Genomic DNA, 17,848 nt, shown 5'->3' on the forward strand with positions numbered 1-17,848 from the left:
AACCCAATGCCCTGAATAGTTCAGATGAATCAATTTTGTGTGAATGGTGTTAAACACACAAAGTCTGGAGCTCTGGTTTCTTTTCCTAAAGCAACATCAGACATATCATACAGTATCAGTTAATCTGTCTGTCATGAACAAAGGATTTCAGACTATGCACAGGATTTATTTATTAAATCACAGCACTCTTGCTTGCTTACCAGGCATAATTGTTGCTCCTAAAATTGTAGTGTTCCCTTGGCTTGCAATTTTGTGATGATAGTCAAGACTTCCAAAGTGGGATCCATTTTACCTAATTTTAAATGCCTACAATGCAGGCCTCTAAGGCTGCATTGCTCTTCTATACTTGAATATAGAATTAATCTAAGCTAAAAAGGTGAGGAAACATCACCATGTGCTGGTGGGAGACCAGAAGTGAACTAGGTGAGGAGTTCCCATCTGTGTGATATACACCAGAACTAGAAAGAAAAAAACTGGACAACAGTGCAGAAACCACCAATATGAACTGAACAAAGATGACATCAACTGAACTCTGGTAGGAAAGCTGTTGAAAAGTTTACATGCTTGTATCCCTCTATCTATGATACAATAATGGAAAGAAGAAAAATAATACTAAGTTCTACTGTGCCCTGAAGTCATGCTAGATGAGACCGAGAACAGAATATAGTCCTAAGAAACAGCCTTAGCTTTCACATAGCTAATTTTATTTTTTTTTTATTCCATCTTCTGAATGCCTAAGATGAAGAAAGAATGAAGTGCCTCCAGGTTGTAAAAGCTCATTCTGAATTCTCAAAGCCATTGATGAAAACGAGCCTGTTATTACCATTGTCAATTAGAGCAGAGACTGCAAGCAGCTCAGAGCAGTTACCCAAATGTGTTTAGTGCAAATCTGCTTCAAAGACAGCAAGCAAGCTCCAGGCACTTGCTGTCAGCATGAATGCTTATTGCACTTTAGTTGGAGTTTCCTTTCTGACCTCCGCTCTTTAGACACAAAATATTTCAGGTTTTATTAATTTGATTTTCAAAACACAGCATTGAAATGAGATTTTCTTTTATTTCATTTCCTCTTAGAGGAAGGGACTGAGCAAGGCTTATCATTTACAAAGAAAAGATGAGAAAGTCATGATAACTTAAAGACCTTTGGAAAGAGACTTGTAGCTTTCTTGTGCCTCAGTTGCTCCACCTGTGAAAGAAAAGAAATAGCATTTTCCTAATTTCTATGGATTGCATGGATGAAAAAGCTTGCAAATTTTTATAACTATCTTTATTGTTCATGGTGTCTTGAAATGTAACAGGCTGAAAAATTATCAGATATCTTGTATTCTCACCAAGATGCAGACATTTCTTAGCATTATCAGGACTTGCTTTCAAATAGCATGTTTCATGAGCATTAAAAAGTCTAAAAGTATCAAATTTTGATTCCTCTGTATTTTGAAATGCCAGTCATAGAATATTAATTTTGAGTTAGATGTGGAAATAGTTTGGGCATAAACGTCCAATCCCCATTCTCTAACACATTTATCTCCACAATATTTGCTTTTCTGGAAAGAGTTTTAAATATACCTCACGGAAGGTATCTTATTCTTTCCTTTTTGTATTTATTGCATTCTTTTCAGCTATTCTTCATAGATAATAATTAGTGTTTAACTCATATTTGGAGCAGGACTTTAAATGTATTAACAGTACTCTCATTTTCTGATGCTGAGTGGGAGATATTGGAGTCATTATGGGTCCTACTTGTAGGATTAGCAGGGAATGTTTGTTCAAAATCCTCTGTGAATCTCTTAAAGACTCAATTTATTAGAATTTTTCATGTTCATATGATGAATTTGCAACCTGAATCACTACTGTTTTTTGTTCTTAAGCATATGCACTAAAATCAGAAATTAATTTAACAACAAATTATAATATTTATAATTATTAATTAGAAAGAAATTAATCATGGATTTTGTATGAATAAGAGCAGATAGAATCACAATCCAGTGAACAGACCACTTTTAGAAAAATCTGGAGAACTGAACATCCTTCCAGTAGTTGTGCTATTGTGTCATTACTTAAATATTGTACCTTATCTCATAAAAAGAGGACTGTAGGGGTTTTAGGCCCTGGACTAGTCCCATTCCACTTTCACCACAATGCTGCATCTTTTCTTTGTCTACTTGACTTTTGCATCCCACCTGTAGCTGATTGCCCCACTGGCTGTTTCTTTCTGGTGTAGAGGCTCCTGAAACAGGAGAGAAGATGTAGCGCTGTGCAGCAGCTTGGATCTTGGTACGTTTTCCCCACTGAAGTCCTGCGCTGCAGCCTGACCCTATTTTGGCACACAGGAAAGTGAATTAGTTTGGAAAAAAAAATAAAATTACAGCCTTTGTATATGAACATCAAATATTTCACCAACTAAAATAACTCTGAAATAAAACTTGATTTCTGGAAGTCTCCTGTTCCCTACTGTGGTGGTGCAATTCTTCCTCCCCCCACCACTCCTTGCTGGGCCACTCAGTGCTTAGTGTGATTCCAACCCCACACCTGGGCCACATACCATCTTGAGGAGGTAAGGACTGCTAATGGCAGTAAACCAGAGAGTTAAGGCATCCCTTTGACGAGCCTGGTTCCTGCTTTCCCTATTGCTTGGGAATGGTTAGAACAGCCTCCTAACAACCCGGTACACCTGTACCTGGAATGTGGTCGAGGGAGCACAATAACAGAGTTGCACATCCATCAAGTTCTTGTGCAACTGGTGGAAGACACCAGAGCACTTCATTGTTCGAGCTGGGCTGGAGTGAAAAGTACCTGACAAAAGTCAATTATCTTGGACTCTATAAATAGTGACCCCACGTGAGACCCTTTGACTTCTCCTGGACCCTTTGACTTCTCCTGAGCTGGGACGCCCCTCAGGTACCAAAAACCTTAAGGTATCATCTGCTGTTAGAGCCGACGGGAGGCCAGGGCAAGGTCGACTCGTTTCAGTCTCAATTATTGCCCATTGAGGAATGCTGATGCATTGTGAGTATTTAGTCTAAACTTGAGAAGAGGGAAATTTTAACTTTGAGCTAACTTCTCTTTCACCCACTCTCTCTCTGCTTACTGATGTGTTTGAAAATGACAGTTATTTTCACAATTATGGGTACATACATATTTCACTGGATCCAAATACTTTCGTCTGTCTGTGTGTTTGTGAATGCATATGTATATATGTATTGATTTAAGGTGCCGTATAGCAAGCTAATGTGAATCTTGTCATCTTCGAATCTGTAATTAAGTCACTATTTTAATTATCACATATTTTACTGAATTATTTTGTAAATCATTAAATTGGTTAATGATTAAGTGCTGATAGTCATTAATAAATCTTGATTTGCTTCTAAATCATTACCATGTTAATATTTTAAATCATAGCACGATTTAAAATACAGAGGAGGAGTCTTGTGTGTACCACAGCTATTCCTGGCACCAAGAATATGGTGGGAAGACTAGTCTAAGGAGAGCTTTTGTTTTGACGTCAGCTCTCAAGAAAGCAATGGATGAAATGCACAGGGAAATAGGGTAGCAGTGTTCACTGTACAGTAGTTCACAACAGAGTCACCTAATCACCATTCTAGAGTCTTTCCTGTTCAAACATTTTTGCATTAATAACCCTGTTGAAGCTGGGTCACCTAGCAGCCAGGCATCAAAGAGGCAAAGTTCCGAGTAGGAGCAGGAATATGTAGGCTAGCGGTTCCACCACCCAACCTACCATTATTCAGCCCTTTGAATTTGTGATTATCCTTTATTTTTCTTGTTTGGGTAAGGAGGGGATTTACAGTAATAGTAGTTCTCTTGAATATTTTTGTGGTTTTAGATTACATGCCCATTGAGTTTTTTAAATGGTACCTGAAACATTTGGCTGGCTCCCAGTTGCAATGTCTTCTAAGGACTAATGTAACATATTTTTTTCCAAATATATTGTGATATTTGTAAGGAACTGAAGGAATTAATGCCTCAAACATTCAACAACATGAAAAGCCTCAAGGACAAGTTCTGACCTTTGTGATTAGTCTAAGGAATTAATTATCTGCCTAGGGAAGTACAGAGTGTAATGAAGGGTGCATGGCTCTGCTCCCTTGCGGTTCTATAGCCAAATTCCCTAGATAAGCCTTGGAGGGAGAGATGTAGACTGAGTAAAACCACATGTTCAGGTTGACGCCTACACCTTAATTTATGACGATAGCCTTGAAGAAGAGCTAAAAGATTGATAAAATAGATAAACCACTGACACCAGATGGAGCTAATGACTGGATAATTGCCCAAGAAACCAAAAATAAAGAAAAGGTAAAGGTGGTAGGGGGAGATCACAGACACTGACTCAATTGGACAAAACAGTTAATGCACCCCATTCCCCCTCAATGCATGCACAGAACCCATGTTCCACCTTTTCCCTGTCTCTCATGGACATGAGTTTGTGGAATACCTGCCTCTCTTTGTCTAGCATGCTAATCAGATGATAAGATGAACTGAAAAGGTGACAGGAAACTTTGTTGTGTGTGCACCCACCACCCAAGATTACCAGACCTGAGACAATGCTGGAACCAGGGGTGGTGACTGGATTTCTTTGACTCTTTTTCTTTCCTTTCTTTTCTTTGTTATAGATTTATAAGAGACCACAATGCTTATTACAATTTTCCAAGTTTAAGCTGTTTCTACCACAAATAAAACATTTTAACCAGTTGTTTTGTGTCTTTTCACCTCAATTTAACTCAAGGGGATCACGAAACCTTTACTACTCTCTGGGTTCCCAGTCTGGGTCGTGAAAATATTGTGAGAATCTGTTCCACACAGGATACAGACTGGAGTGTTGACTTGTAGTTGTCCATAATATTTTGCTATTAGCACATCCTTTGACATAGCTCTGACATATTGAAGTGCTAAGGCTTGGGCAACTGGCCCAAGCGAGAGTTGACCTATAGATGAATCCTGTATATTTTATAACTGATAACCATTGTGCTAATAGGTATTATACTAAGTTATAACAAACCACCTATTCTGATGTAAAAAGTGGAAGCATTGAAGCCTGAACAACAGGCCCTGAGCCGAAGTTGCTAACTCAGTATGTAGTTATTAGTGAAATATGTATGGAAGATGTAGCTATCCTGAATGTATCTTTATCTTTCTTTGTGTGTGGATAAGATAACAGAGTTGTGGAGACAGTTGTCTGGCCCTGTGACCTGATGTGTGACCTTGCTCATAATAGACTTATGTAAGCAGGGAACCTCCCTTAGCTTCTCCCTTGAGCTCTGGCCAGGCTCTGGGGGAATCTAATGTGAGATTGAAAACAGATGTTTTCGCTTAAAACAAAGGTGCCAGTTATTCTGGCTTGCTGATTTTTGGGTATATAAGGCTGGACCCACTTGCAGCAACTTTGGATGCCTCACCTATGGATGGATGCACCGCGTAGGATTTCCCACTTGCCGGGACAGGCTCTCCAAATCCTCGCTGTAACCGGGGCTCCCCAGCGACTGCAGATCTGGGTGATGGTAACATATGCAAGTGGTGATGGATCTTTCTTAATCACTATTCTCTCTCTCATGTAGTAATGATTTGATGCGTTACCCTGTATTTTCCTATTTGTTTGCTTTAAGTGCACTATTCTGTCTTTTCTTACTGCATGTTTTCTGTATTACACTGTTACACTATTTAGTTATCCCCAGTAAAATACGCCTACTCTTTTCACTCTGGTGTCTGAGTTTAATTGGTATCCTTAATCAGCAAAACACATATCAAGTGATACACACTCATGTAATACCTGAGACCACTCTCAATAAGTGATTTTGGCAGAGTTCCTTGTTTTGGGACACTTAAGCATCAACCAGTCCATTCCAGATGGCCTGCAAGGAAAAGGGTGAACACTGTCACTGTTTTTTTTAATAAGTACAGATGTAGCTATTGGGCCATTATCACAGCTAGTGAAAGAGCATATATAAATTTGGCCTACATGACTCAGGCAGCAGATAGTCCTCCTGATTGTGTTCCACCTTGTTACTTTTTTTTTTTTTTTTTTCCTATTTTACTGGAAAGCAGAAAGGCCATTGCTAGATTAGTAACCTTAAAACTGGAGTAGACTTCTGTATTGCAGCTGGCAAAGGCAATTTAGCAAACAGGATTTACAGCTCTTTGATGTGAAAGATTTATATTGGCCAACAGTGAATTTCATTCAAGAGCAGTGGGACTGCGCTGCTGCCAATGAAGGGATGCTGCTCACTTCCTTCTTTGTACAGAAGCATTGCATCTCACAAGCACAAATAAACCCTGATGATTAATCTAACTAAAATGTAATGTATATTGGTGACTCTGACATCTGTGAAGCCAGAGGCACTGTCCTTCTCTTTGAGTATTTAAAAAATGAAGTGATAATATAAGGATGTAAATTCTTGTGGATACATTAACTCTGGAATCATAGACAGTAGTTTAGTTTGGAAGAGTCAATGGTAGGTCATCTACTCAAATTCCCTGCCCCTGCTCAAAGCAAGTCCAGATGTATCAGGTTGCTTAGGGACTTGTCGAGATATTTTAAATACTTCCAAGACAGAGATTCCACAAACTCCGTGGGCATCCTGTTCCAGTGTTTGATTACCTCCACTGTGATTTTTTTTCCAAATATATAAGCAGAACTTCTCATGTTGTGACTTGTGTCTGTTGACTCTTGTCCTATCATTGCATACCTGCAAGAGGCTAGTTCTATCTTCTTCATACCTTCCTGTAAAGCATCTGTAGACAGCTCCCCTTAACCTTATCTTCCCCAAGCCAAATAAATCCAACTGTCTTAAGCCTCTCATCATACTTCATCCACTGACCTTGCTCAATAACATCACTGTCTTTCTACTACTAGAAAGCCTAAATCTATACACAATACTGTCAACTCTTACAGGTGCCAAATAGAAAGAAATAACACTTTTGACCTGCTGGATACATTTATGATAATACACCCTAGTATCTATCTGGTCTTCTTTATAATAAGGGTATGCTGGTGACTTATGTTCAGCTTTTTGTCCAGCAGGACCCTTAAGTTCCCTTCTGCAGAGCTGAACTTCATTCAGTTGGCCTCAGCTTGCTGCATGGTGTTATTTCATCACAGATGAAGGACTTCACATCTGCCTTTTTGAACTTCATGGGTTTCCCATCAGCCTATTTGTCCTGACTGTCAAGGCCCCTCTAAATAGCAAGAACCCTGCCAACCAGTGTATTGACCCCAGCTCCCAATTTGCTTGAAGTGCCTTCCATCTTTATGATAGCCATAGATGCTGAACTGCTGATACCAAGAACTTTCTGAGATCTGACAGTCTGTGCTGAAAAAAAAGGATTTATTTTGTATTTTCATCTGTGTTCAAAATCTTATCTATTATATCATCTAAAAATCCTGATACAGTAACTGGAATGCTGTAGGACCAAGCAATACTAGATCCTTTGGAAAGGCCAAAGTAGTAGCCACTCTAAAATGGTAACCACAGTAAAATGACCAGCCTGTCCAAACTAAAAGTTATACTTCTTCTGTCACACCTTCAGTGTCCGAGTCCTTGTCTGCAAAAAATATCAGCATTTTATCTATACTGATACAGATATATCAACCAACTATCTCTATGTGCTTAGGTTTTTGACCAGTTTAAAATGCTATATGCTATATGACAGATTTGGAGAGATCTCTGATAATTTGTGACTGGTTTTTACTATATTCTTTTGCTTATTGTTGTGGCTTAAATCATAAATATCCTTAACTGACAGACTGAAAGTTGTGGAACTTGGTATCTTTGTAAAGCAGGGCTGAAAAAAGATGATCTGTGCTCTTTCTGTACCAGGTATGTCAGGAAAATCACCTAGAAAAAGGAAGGGATGAAGGAGTTTCCTACTTCCCATGTATAGGCAGACATGAATTGAGAGCAGCCCTGCAGAGAAGAACTTGGGGGTGCTGGTGGTTGAAAAGCTTGACATGAGCCAGCAATGTGAGCTTGCACAACCATATCCTGGGCTGTATCACAAGAAGCATGGCCAGCAGGTCGAGGGAGATGATTTTCCCCCTCTCCTCCACTCTTGTGAGACCCCACCTGCAGTGCTGTGTCCAGCTCTGAGGCCCCCAGCACAGGAAAGACATGGACATATTGGAGCAGGTCCAGAGGAGGACCACAAAAATGACCAGAAGGATGGAACACCTCTTCTATGAGGAAAGGATGAGAGAGTTGGGGTTGTTCAGCCTGGAGAAAAGAAGTCTCTGGGGAGACCTTCTTGCAGCCTTTCAGTACTTAAAGAGGGCTTATGAGAAAGATGATGACAAACTTTTTAGCAGTCGTAATGTTTTTAAACTAAAAGAGGGTATATTTAGACTAGATATAAGAAAGAAATTTTTTTAAATGGGTGTGACGAGACACTGGAACAAGTTTCCCAAAGGTGTAGTAAATACCCCACCCCTGGAAACATTCAAGGTCAGGTTGGACAGTGTGCAGGGTAACCTGATCTAGTTGAAGATGTCCCTGCTCACTGAAGGGGGTTGGACTAGATGACCTTTAAACATCCCTTCCAACCCAAACTATTCTATGAAAAGAATAATGTTGAACATATTTGCTGCAATGTTCTTGCTAGAGTTTGGCCTCCCAAAGGAAGAAGAGACTAAATAATTCACAGAATTTTGGTGGGATGGGCACTGTTTCGCAAGTTGGCATAGCTGGGGAGCAGTAATTTCTGCTAGATCTCAAGGGCTTAGTGGTCCCTGGAAAGAAAGCCCTCACAGAAATGTCCCAAAGCACACAGCATTCATGGTCAGGACAATATACCTGAAGACTCATGTTCCTGCAGACAATTTTAACAATTTAAAAGTACAAGTTCTTATGTCCAGACATGCTCGAGTTACTAATACAAGCAAAACCAAAGTGTGTAGAGTTGACAAATCTGTAAAACCTGTGAGAGGTCCTGAGAACAAAGCCCTGGAGGGAGAGTACACTGAAAAGAGGACAGAATAGAGAAGCAAGTGTCTTTGATATGTAACTTCATTGGAAGAGATAGGGGTAATACAGACTTCTTTTTATTTAAAAGACTGATAATAAAAAATGAAGCAAATAGTTATTCAAGCAGTTTTAGCAGCACGAAATCAGTGCCCGGGAAATGCAGCGGCAGTGCCGGACGATGCTGCAAGGGGGCAGCGCGGCCCCGCAGTTGCGGCAGTTTTGAAGCACTAAGCTTTTCTCACACTGGGACCTTGGTGACTATTTGGTGTTTCATTTCAGTGTCTGAGAACTGAAGGATCCGTCCTCAGAGCCCGAATGTTAAACTGAATCTCTGTATCTATTATTTCAGTGAATTCTCTCTATATGAGCTTTAATTTCAGCCTATACTTTAAAAATATTCCATGAACTGCCCGCTTCCCCGTTTCACATCATATTCCATGTATAGCTGCTAGATTAAACCCTGCACTGCTCTGCACTTTGCTGAGTGCTTTAACTGAGTAAACACACATTTTTGTTAAACGTTGTTAACTAGTTAAAAAGAATCATGTTATTTAATCAATCTTTTTGTGCATGTGAAGGGATACTGGGATTTTCTTTCTGTAAACTAGTTCCCTGGAGCTAGATTCAGATCAAAACTACAGCTTCCACAGCATCTAATTTCAGTCAGCTTTCTGTCCTGTGAAGCTTTCAGCACTTCAGAAGTGCTTTCTAACCATTTCCAGAGGGCCAGCATGCTGGACAGGAGCTTCCTCACCAAAATAAAAGAAGATGCTGAGAAGTGGGGCTGAGTAGTGGGGTGAAGTGTCAGGTGTAGCCTTGACTATTTCCTCAGAGAGAGGTACTCAAAATACCCTGAATGTACGTCTTTGTGATTAAGGCAGCAACTGGGAAGACTAGAGTTTGACTCCTGATAGACATTAATAGAAGTTAGGCTGTATGACTGCTGTAGGAAGTAGGTTAATGTGAAAAAGGGCACCTCTTTTCTTGAGGCATCCTCAGAGTTGTTGCCTTTTTCTCACAACATCATTTTTCGAGAAAAGCGCATCATCTGGCAGGAAAAATTCCAGGCTATGTGTTCCAGGTGCCAGACTCAGACATCAATTTATCTTACTTGGAGAGCATGAATTATTTATTATTTGTATCAAAGAGGGAAACTACACAAATATAATAAATATAGGTCTAGACGTGGCTCAGAAATGCAAGCTCTATGGGAAAACCTCACGGATGTTCTACAAGTCAGGTGCAATTCAGCAATATAAAAATGATTGCCGAAAGAAACTAATTTCTTGTTTATAATAAAATATCTAAAAGATGTTGTTCCTGGAAATATTCTTTCTACTGGAGGAAAGGGCCAGAAAATCCCTTTAGGGTTTGTCAGATGCTTTCTTATTCTGCCTTCATCAGGAACTTAAAAGGGTACAGAGTTAAGATACATTTTTGATTCATCTTTTCTTCATAGTGAGGAGACAATATCCTGTACATTCCTAAACTGTGTTGATGTATGCACATTTATTTGTTGTCTATATAGGATGCCAGAGATGACTCTGTGTGAAGACATTAACAGGCTGTATGTGGCTTCTGGTTCTGACTTCTTTGAAGAAAAGTTTTGATGAACGAAGCATTCCTTACTTCAAAATGAAACGTGGGACATTAGTGGTATCCTAGGAAGTGTGCTAATGCCAAAATAGGACAGATGAAGATAGGCAGTGTGTACAGCATTACAATAAAACCACTGTGGTCAACGAATGGGAAATCTGAACCAGCAAAATAGATTTTTGTGTTAATTAGGGAAAATAAACCAAACCAGATATTTTAAATATTTATTTGTCAGACTGAGATAACAGCCTTTATACAGCACAATTTGCATAAGTTCTCAAGATACATCCTGTATACAGTCACAAAACCATGACATGGATTTATACATAAAGTGAAAACTGAGACAGATTTACAAGCATTTTTATACAATTCTCATACCGTTTTTGTTTCAGTTTTTACAACTTTGAGAACAAGTCTGTATTTTTTTCCTGATGAATCTGGAAGAAAAAAGAAAATTAAAAGAAATCCAAACAAAAATGAATATCAACAAACCACCATCTATGCATGCAACATTCACTGTGGAAACATTACATTTCTCCAAGGACTAATCTTTTTTTTGTGTTTTTGTGGGTTTTTTGGTGTTTTTGAATTTTTTTAAACATTGGGTATGCTGTACACTTTTTCCATAGCATGACAGCACACACGCTAGTCAGCCATTGTTGAGCACCTGAGCACGTCACTGAACATCTATAAGATACAATCAAATAAGGACACATTCACATGCTTGGATGTCAGATGGAGTTAACATTTTAAACTCAGCTTGTTTTACAAAAATGTATACTTATTTACAGGGTAACAAATTAAGAAAACGGCTTTTGCTCAAATCATCTATTTTGAGTTATGGATATCTATATATATATTATAACTTTTGAGCTCATCAATATATTTGCTTATTAATTTTTTCAAAATAATAAACCAGAACATATAGAAAACATTAAAATGTTTCTTATGATTTAAAGAGAAAGTATCCGGTTTCACTTATTCCTTCTATTTTCCTTCTAAAGGCAACACGTATTCATAAAGAGCAATTGATCCTACATGCCAGGTGTACCAAAAATTCACAAGGCATGTAGGACTAGGGTTTAAATATAATGTGGGTGGATACTTACGCTAAATTTCCTCTCTGTTTCATTACCTTTATAAGTTACACTCACACAAATGCAAATTTTCTCTGTTATTCACATATGTATGTACATATCTAGATATATACTCAGATAATGAAATCTGGGACATTCAGCATTGTAGCAATGAAAATAAAGTACTTAAAAATAGTGTCAGTTATGATTCAAATAATAATTTAAAAAAATACTATTAACATCTTTATGATATCTCCATGAAACTAAATCCTAATTAAATAATCTCTATTGGGCACAACACTAGCTTACAATATAATAGATGTTTTCTTTTTCTTCATCATCATCCTCAGAGTAAGAATCAATATCAGCTGGTTACCAGCTACCATATCCCACATCTTAACCATGCGAACACCCAGCATCCAGAAAAATAACTCAAATATTTCCTAGGTCTTAATTTAAAACCAGTTTAAGTCAACAGATTGGATGTTATTGACTTCAGCTGGTTTGGACTGGATTTGTGTTTCTTCCACACAGGATCCATGTAATGGTAAAACATGGGTAATAATAAAGAAGCAGCACTCATTGCCCTGGATACTATCCCTTTAAAGTATAATGATAAAGAACTAGCTCAACATTCATCATAGAAACTCTCATGTCTAGCTTTAACCTGGAAAAAAAAAGTGTCTGTTTGCTGCTCGTTGTATGCATAATAATAATGATAACATTAGAAATCCCTGTCATTTGTAAACACACACACTGTGCTTTTGCTCATTTTTCAGCTTGTTTCCACTATACAAGGCCTTGGATAGAGAAGCAGCTTCAATCTCTGTTGACTCAGCAGATTTATGAATAAAAAATGTTAAAATGCCTCTGCTATTGCCTCCCTGCAACATGTGTCTTCAAAGCAATCATAGAAATGTGTGAACTCATTAATAATCAATCACTCAGAAATCATAAAAGCTGTTGCCACATCTAAGCACTTTTGGCCAGATAAAAGAAACAAAAAATAATGAGAAAAACGTGAAAAAAATATACTGAGATATATACAAAAAAGTAAAAAAATACTAATAGTCCTTGTTTGATTATTTTTTAAAAAACATTGTCACAAGAGAGTTTTTCCTGACTTCATTCATAAAAGAAGAAAACCAAAAGAAAAAAAAATGCATTCAAACATGAGTTTGTGTTGCATAGAGTGATTCCAGTACAACCTAGAAATTTGGTCAAAAAAGGGAACTTGGCACACTTTGAAAACATCTTCTGACCTCTGAATGATGTTGCCTCAGAAAAGAGGGAGTGTGTGGGCCCAGGTTTGTCACTAGCCCATCCTGGGTGACACCAGCGGAGCCCTGTCCTTGCTGCAGCTGGCCAAGGCAGTGCCGCGTTCCTGACAAACTCTACTCTTTGTGTTTCATGATAGGAGTCCAAACCTGCCATTTCAACATGCAGAAACAATTTGTGTGTTGTTCAGAGAATCAAAGATGCTTGAATTAAACCAGTTGCCAACAGCTGATTACCCTGCAAAGGTAGCTGTTCTATACAGCTGCAGCTATACCACCCAACACAACTATTTTATAAAAACATTGGCCACATTTGTATGTGTGTGAGAGCAAAGCATGCCTGTCCGCTTTCTCAATTAAGAGTGATGATTACAGGCTTCCCAGTAAGGCAGCCAGATAGTGCTCATTCCTGCTGGAAATCTCCATAGCAACTACCAGCATGACTTGCTGTCTTTATAATAAATCTTAGCAAGAACAAAATTACCAGCAGTTTGCACAAAATTGCACACCTCATGGCTTGTACTTCACACAGTAATTGAAACTGGACTTTTTTTCTTTTTTTTTTTTGGTCTTTTTTTCAAAGAAAGAACACACTATAACCATCAGGAATGCAAAATAACCCACCAAAAGAGCAACACATACGTCAAATATATCCACATAGGATCTTTTGGTTTGATCGGGGATTTTTTCTTTGAAGTATTTGTCTTCTTATAAAAACATACACAACATCAAAACATATAGGATGCTTACAATAACTCCAGAGGACTGTTTTTAAAATATATGAGAGGTAGGGTATACATATACTGGTGAAAGCATAAAATGCAATATTAAAGCACACATCCTACTTCCACTGTCAGTGTTGTTGTGTTTTTAAGATAGCTAATAAGATTTTGGTAAGACTGCTCTGCTTACAAGTTAAGCAGGCTACCAGCAGGTTATCAATAACTTAACAGGAGTTTACCTGGTGTGTGTAGCATTAATGTCTTCTGTGTGTTTCTTCTCATATTCCCTTTCTATGTTGTTATTTTAAGCTGACAAAGATAAATCAAAAACTGTATGTGGGAAGTGTCACCAGATTAAATGGTGTAGCTTTTTCACAGTCAGTCAGATTCTGAATAAACTGAGCCTTATTTTTCCTTTTTTTTTAAAGCATACATTATTTTCCAGAAGAATATTTTCAGTTGGTCTTGCACAACCTGTGGAAGTGTACTACATATATTCAGAAAATATAAGAAGACATACATTAAATAATATATGAAAAGTCCTTATTTGGCAGGAAAAAGAAACGTCTGAATTGCAGAAGTTTGGTCATTTTCTTTTTAAATATGCAAAGGTCATGAGGTAATATTACCAGGGAAACTACTTTTTAATGAAGCTGTGAAATATTAAATGACTTCTAAGTAACACGGGAGTTAGTACCATATTGATTCTTGTTTTTTAAAGAAACTGATATACTTTTAGGAATGGGAGAAAAAGCTCTCCCTTCTTCAAAAATGGTACAAGGGAAAATACAACAACCAACCTAAGCAATCCTGGGCAGTAGTTTTTTCCCAAGTGAGCTAACTGCTCAGCTTCAAGCCCCCGAAAGTGGGACTTTAGGCATGGAAGTGATGACACAGTATTCAGTGTTGCAAGTTACCTTCCTATTTACTTCTTTCCTAACTGAGAAGCTATGCTGTTGAGTGGATTACACTCAGACCTTCACCTCTTAAGAATATTAAGAAGATATTCTTAATTCTTTCTAATGCAACAGGCCTGCAATCCCTTTGCTTTAGATTTCAAGTGTGTCACTGATGTGATACAGAGTCCTGCACCAAGCAGGTTGGTGTTAGCACAGTGGGTCTACTGCTCCGAAGTGCCCACAAAATAGCCTAGAATTCATCGTCTCTGTACAGCTTCAGAATAAGACTGGTTGCTGAAAAATGGAAGGACTAGTTGAAATAATTGTGTTAGTCCCAGTGCTTAAGCCTCTTCAGTTCCAAACTTTTACAAAACCGCTGATTCAAAGGGTAGGGTGAAGTACAGTGTCACTGACATCGAAACAGCATTTTTTTCTTCCTGATGTAGTGCAGTTTACATCCTGCCCTTTCTCTTTAAAACCACATCCCAAATTATAGATCATTAATATAGTTTTATCCATTACATTCTAGGACAGTGGTTTATATTCATTGTTAACACACAGAAACAAAATAAACAATCAGGTCTGATTCTCCACAGCATAGTTTTTGAAGGAAAAAGAAAGAAGGAAAAAAAGTAATGTAAAATAACATTACCACTCTTGCAAATGCCTTGCAGTTTGTGTCAAGTGGCATAATCTCACTACAGCAAATTATCAGAGATCCTAAGGTGCAGAGGAACAAGTTTTGCACTTCTGATAAGTGAGATTTGGAAAGTCAGTCACCCTAGGTGCTTTTGCATAAAATGATCTCCTTCTGGTTGCACAGAAAACCAGACTGCTCTTTCCATCACACTACCTCCAGCTGCAGCGGAACTCTGCATTAACACCTGCCTTCCAGCCTTCATTATTTCCTTCACAGTTACTCTCTTCACAAAGAGTCCAACAACACGGAGCCCTTGTATCAGTCTTCATTTCAAACAGCCTCACTTTAACTTCTGGGCCCAGGTTTTCTTTTACTTTGCTGTCTTTTGCAGCAAAACAAGTGTACTAGCCCTCCTTTAAGTGTGCTATGTAGCCCAGAGACTGCTCTTCTCTACTTTGTATTCTGAAAGACTAGCTAAACACAATGATATCAAACTATAGTCTTGGAGTGATGCTGTTTATAGCAGACTCTGCAGGTTTTGTGCCCTAAGCAGACAGCTCTGCTCAGTGTGTTTGTGTGGAGCTGACCAACAGTTTGTGCCAGTTTACTATTCTTTTCCTTAGATCCACTTTGTCAAGCCAGATATAAGCTTCCCCAATCAGTGTCTTTTTCATAAACTTCCCTCCATTGGAGACAAGCAGAATCTGGGAAAATAAATAAATACAAAATAAATAAATAAAAATAATAAAACATAATTATTGTGCATGTAATTATCATTATCATTACATACAATACAATTATTATTATAAATACCGCATTTGCTCATAAATATGAAAGATTCAGAAATGTTATGCTCTGTTTTGGTACCCACAGAGGAGGAAAGAAACACTGACCATAACCCTTTATATAGAGTCATCTTTCCAATAGAAAGGAAGCCCCATGAAAACCGAACCTTCCCTATCTTCTGTTTTATTATCTTGGGATGTAACAACTAGATGACAATCTTGAACTTCAGTTAGCAATTTGTTCACCTGCTGGTTACCAAAGACAAACACAAGGTCAAATTTTAAGTTGCAGGGTAAAGCTTTATGCAGACAAAGTACCAACCTTCTTTAAGCGCATGGGAGTCAGAGGGTGCCCTGCATATAGGCTGTAACTTAGGGCAGACTAGTGTGTGAGAAAGTCCAGACTTCCAGCTTTTGACCTCAGCAAGAGATAGTCTAACCTAAAATGTAGAGGTGGTTTGAAATCTCACTCCTGCTATGTCTCTGCTGAGAGCCACAGTATTGTGTCTGGTTCTATGGATCTTGCTTGCACAGCCATGGAGAGTGGGAATGGCAAGGAAGTCCCAGCACACGTGAGCTATGCAGGCTGGGTGTTCAACATTCTCCCTGATGTATGATACAGGCACATATTTTCCAGCTAAGCAGGTGCATGCCATGCAAGCAATAGACTTCTCTGAAGGACTTGATTTATTCTGTGGATTCTACATGTTTCTGGGAGAAATACATTTGATAATAAATATATTACAGGGTGTGAGTTATAGTAACACATTCAGATAAATTTAAGCATTTCTTAATTATTGAGTAACTGAATTAACAAGCTCAATATTTCTTTTTTCTTCTTTTTTTATCATCTTCCTAAGCTTCTCAAAAAGAAAAACAAGTCATGAAAAACTGCATTTCCATGATAGGATTAGCAGCAGGTTTGCAATATTCAGTCACAGAGCGGGCCTCCAGCAATGAGCAAGAGAGGTAACTGATAACAGCAGGAGGCTGTCACCCTCTGTGTGAACCAGCAGGAGAGAAAATAGGGCATTTTATTGCTTGGTTTCAAAGATTTGGCTAACAGAAGAATGGATTTTGTACTCCACTGAGATGATGGAAGAGAGTATACAGCAGCAGACATTTAACAGAACTGTAGAGGAACTAGAGTTTCCAGTAAACAAGATCTTCAACATCTTTTAAAATTTTCCTTTCTGATTTGGGAAACAAAGTGAAAAAACAAACTTTACATTACAATTGAAATTTAAAAAAAAAAAAAAAAGGAAGAATTTTACAATAATTTTCCTGGATGAACTTTCCAGTTCCCTGGCCAATTTTAATATCAGTTGGCAAGTAAGGTATGTACCCAGACAGCTTAGACACCTACAAGCCCATTAGTCAACAGTTTGAGGAGGGAAGACCAAAGGACTCTTAGGCACTGAACTATTAGGGAAGTCTACTTTACTTCACTCATCAGAAAGCTCATCCTTGTGGAAAATAAGCAGCCTGCCTCCACTGCTGGTGGCTTTTTACGTCACCTCTTTCAGTGCTTCCTGAAGAAATGGACAGCCCAGAAGCTGACAAGCCAAACCAGAACATCTGTCAAAAACATTCTTCTGGGGTTTTCTGATTACCCTTACATAGGACATCATGTATTTCTAATTGCAGCAATCCAGTCAGCCGGCAGCCAGCTAGGGAGCAAGGCGAAGGAGACAGGAGCTTAGTGCTTTCCAGGGGGTTCCTGGGTGGGTTGCCAAGGAACAGGGAAATCACGGAAGTGAGCAAGCAAGCTGCCAGGGACTGAGACAGGTGCTTGTCTGAAACCTGTCAAAATGCTTTCTGCAGAATGTTTTCATTCTGACATATCAGCAGTTTTGGGACAGAAAAAATTTCTAACAAATTTTTCAT

The 17,848-nt window shown here is 38.4% G+C and overlaps 1 protein-coding gene across 1 annotated transcript in view; it reads right to left on the bottom strand.

The window, feature by feature from the left end:
- Positions 1-10,771: 10,771 nt before the first annotated feature.
- The window catches only part of PCLO (piccolo presynaptic cytomatrix protein), a 382,367-nt gene continuing 375,290 nt past the window's right edge, over positions 10,772-17,848 (bottom strand). Inside the window, exon 26 of the mRNA XM_074827920.1 lies at positions 10,772-15,880. Within this exon, the coding sequence (XP_074684021.1) occupies positions 15,740-15,880 (141 nt within the window). The 3' untranslated portion in view covers positions 10,772-15,739. The remainder of the gene's footprint in view (positions 15,881-17,848) is intronic.

The sequence above is a fragment of the Strix aluco genome, chromosome 5 (genome assembly GCF_031877795.1).
Source record: "Strix aluco isolate bStrAlu1 chromosome 5, bStrAlu1.hap1, whole genome shotgun sequence".
NCBI classification, from domain to species: domain Eukaryota; kingdom Metazoa; phylum Chordata; class Aves; order Strigiformes; family Strigidae; genus Strix; species Strix aluco.